Below are 1,651 nucleotides of genomic sequence, written 5' to 3'. Positions count from 1 at the left end.
AAGGACCTTCTCACACTACAGACCTCAACATGTAACCTCCGATCAACTGCAACATATCTGCTGAAACCACCAAGCAGGAAGCTTTGTACGATGGGAGATCAGGCTTTTCTTTTCAGCCTCTCCCAGGCTGTGGAGCGCTCTTCCTGGCCACCTGAGGTCCCCACAGTCTGCGGATGTTTGTAAACGTGGCCTTAAAACCCACCTTTTTAGGAGAGCTTTAATTGAACTCCTCCCCTATTTTTTTCACTGTCTCATGATTTTATCTTTTACTTTTTATTTCTCATGCTCTACATGTATTTTTATTTAGCACTTACCTGTTATACTATGTAGCATTTTGGGATTTGTTTAAATATAAAGTGCATTAGAAGTCCAAAGTATTATTATTATGATTATAATTAGACTGACTGTAGATTGACTGAAGACTGACTCTAGTCTGACTGTATGGTTTCCAGGTCAGGGGCTGGAGGCTCAGTGGGAATGCACGGTTACTGCTGATCTACAGCAGTGGGAACTGTTTTCTTCTCTGAACCTTTTCCTGCTGTACATAGAGCAGTCCTGCTTGTTATTTGATTGATAAAGTATTTCTGGTTGGAATTGAAGGGCCCAGCCATCATGATGTCCTACCTGCTAATCTCGGGTCTGTTCCTGACCCGCCTCCGGAGGCCCATTGGAAAGATGACTGTGACGGAGCAGCGCTATGAGGGAGAATACCGCTATGTGAACTCCCGTCTCATCACCAACAGGTGAGCGTCTCAGTGGCGATGGCCCGCCTTCCTCCTGTGGGTCTAAATCCTCCCTATGCTGCTAACCGATATTCTGACTGTTTGGAGGTCTGTTGATTGACATTTTTATCTGTCCCTGTTAGCGAGGAGATTGCCTTCTACAACGGAAACCTGAGGGAAAAGCAGACCATTCATGCCACATTCAAAAAACTGGTAAGTACAACTACTACTACAAGTCCAACAAGCAGCACATATCGAATAGGAAAATTAAAATACAAGACAGACATCAAAATAAACATTTACAGAAGTAATACTGAAAACAGTCTTGATTTGGGGTTGAATCTGTCCCTGTTCTGACTTTCTCCAGAACATTTTAATCCAGATTTTTAGTTTGAAGGGGAAGGTGGTTACTGTTATCCACAAATCACCCCATCCAGACAGTCACTATGTCCCACTCAAGTCCCTGCGTCTTTGAAAGGAACTAGTCTACCTGGACTGCGTCCTCAAAAGAAACCGGTCTACTTGGACTGCATCCTTCAGGGGAATCGCTCTATCTAGACTACGTCCTTCAAAGGAACCGGTCTACCGGGACTGCATCCTCCAAAGGAACCGGTCTACCGGGACTGCGTCCTTCAAAGGAAACGGTCTACCGGGACTGCGTCCTTCAAAGGAACGGGTCTACCGGGACTGCGTCCTTCAAAGGAACCGGTCTACCGGGACTGCGTCCTTCAAAGGAACCGGTCTACCTAGACTACGTCCTTCAAAGGAACCGATCAACCTGGACTGCATCCTCCAAAGGAACCGGTCTACCGGGACTGCGTCCTTCAAAGGAAACGGTCTACCGGGACTGCGTCCTTCAAAGGAACCGGTCTACCGGGACTGCGTCCTTCAAAGGAACCGGTCTACCGGGACTGCGTCCTTCAAAGGAA

General features: G+C 46.8%; 1 protein-coding gene across 1 annotated transcript in view; it reads left to right on the top strand.

Annotated features, from left to right (window-relative positions):
* LOC107080916 overlaps positions 1–1,651 on the top strand; it is a gene marked incomplete at its 3' end in the record, with an annotated part of 23,861 nt that overhangs the window by 15,113 nt on the left and 7,097 nt on the right. The window contains exons 8-10 of the mRNA XM_015369128.1: positions 601–743; positions 866–935; positions 1,201–1,605. Coding sequence (XP_015224614.1) covers positions 601–743; positions 866–935; positions 1,201–1,605 — 618 coding nt within the window. The remainder of the gene's footprint in view (positions 1–600; positions 744–865; positions 936–1,200; positions 1,606–1,651) is intronic.

This window comes from Cyprinodon variegatus, unplaced genomic scaffold, assembly GCF_000732505.1.
Source record: "Cyprinodon variegatus isolate N-32 unplaced genomic scaffold, C_variegatus-1.0 Scaffold2493, whole genome shotgun sequence".
NCBI classification, from domain to species: Eukaryota; Metazoa; Chordata; class Actinopteri; order Cyprinodontiformes; family Cyprinodontidae; genus Cyprinodon; species Cyprinodon variegatus.
This window is presented reverse-complemented; position numbering and strand designations above follow the sequence as displayed.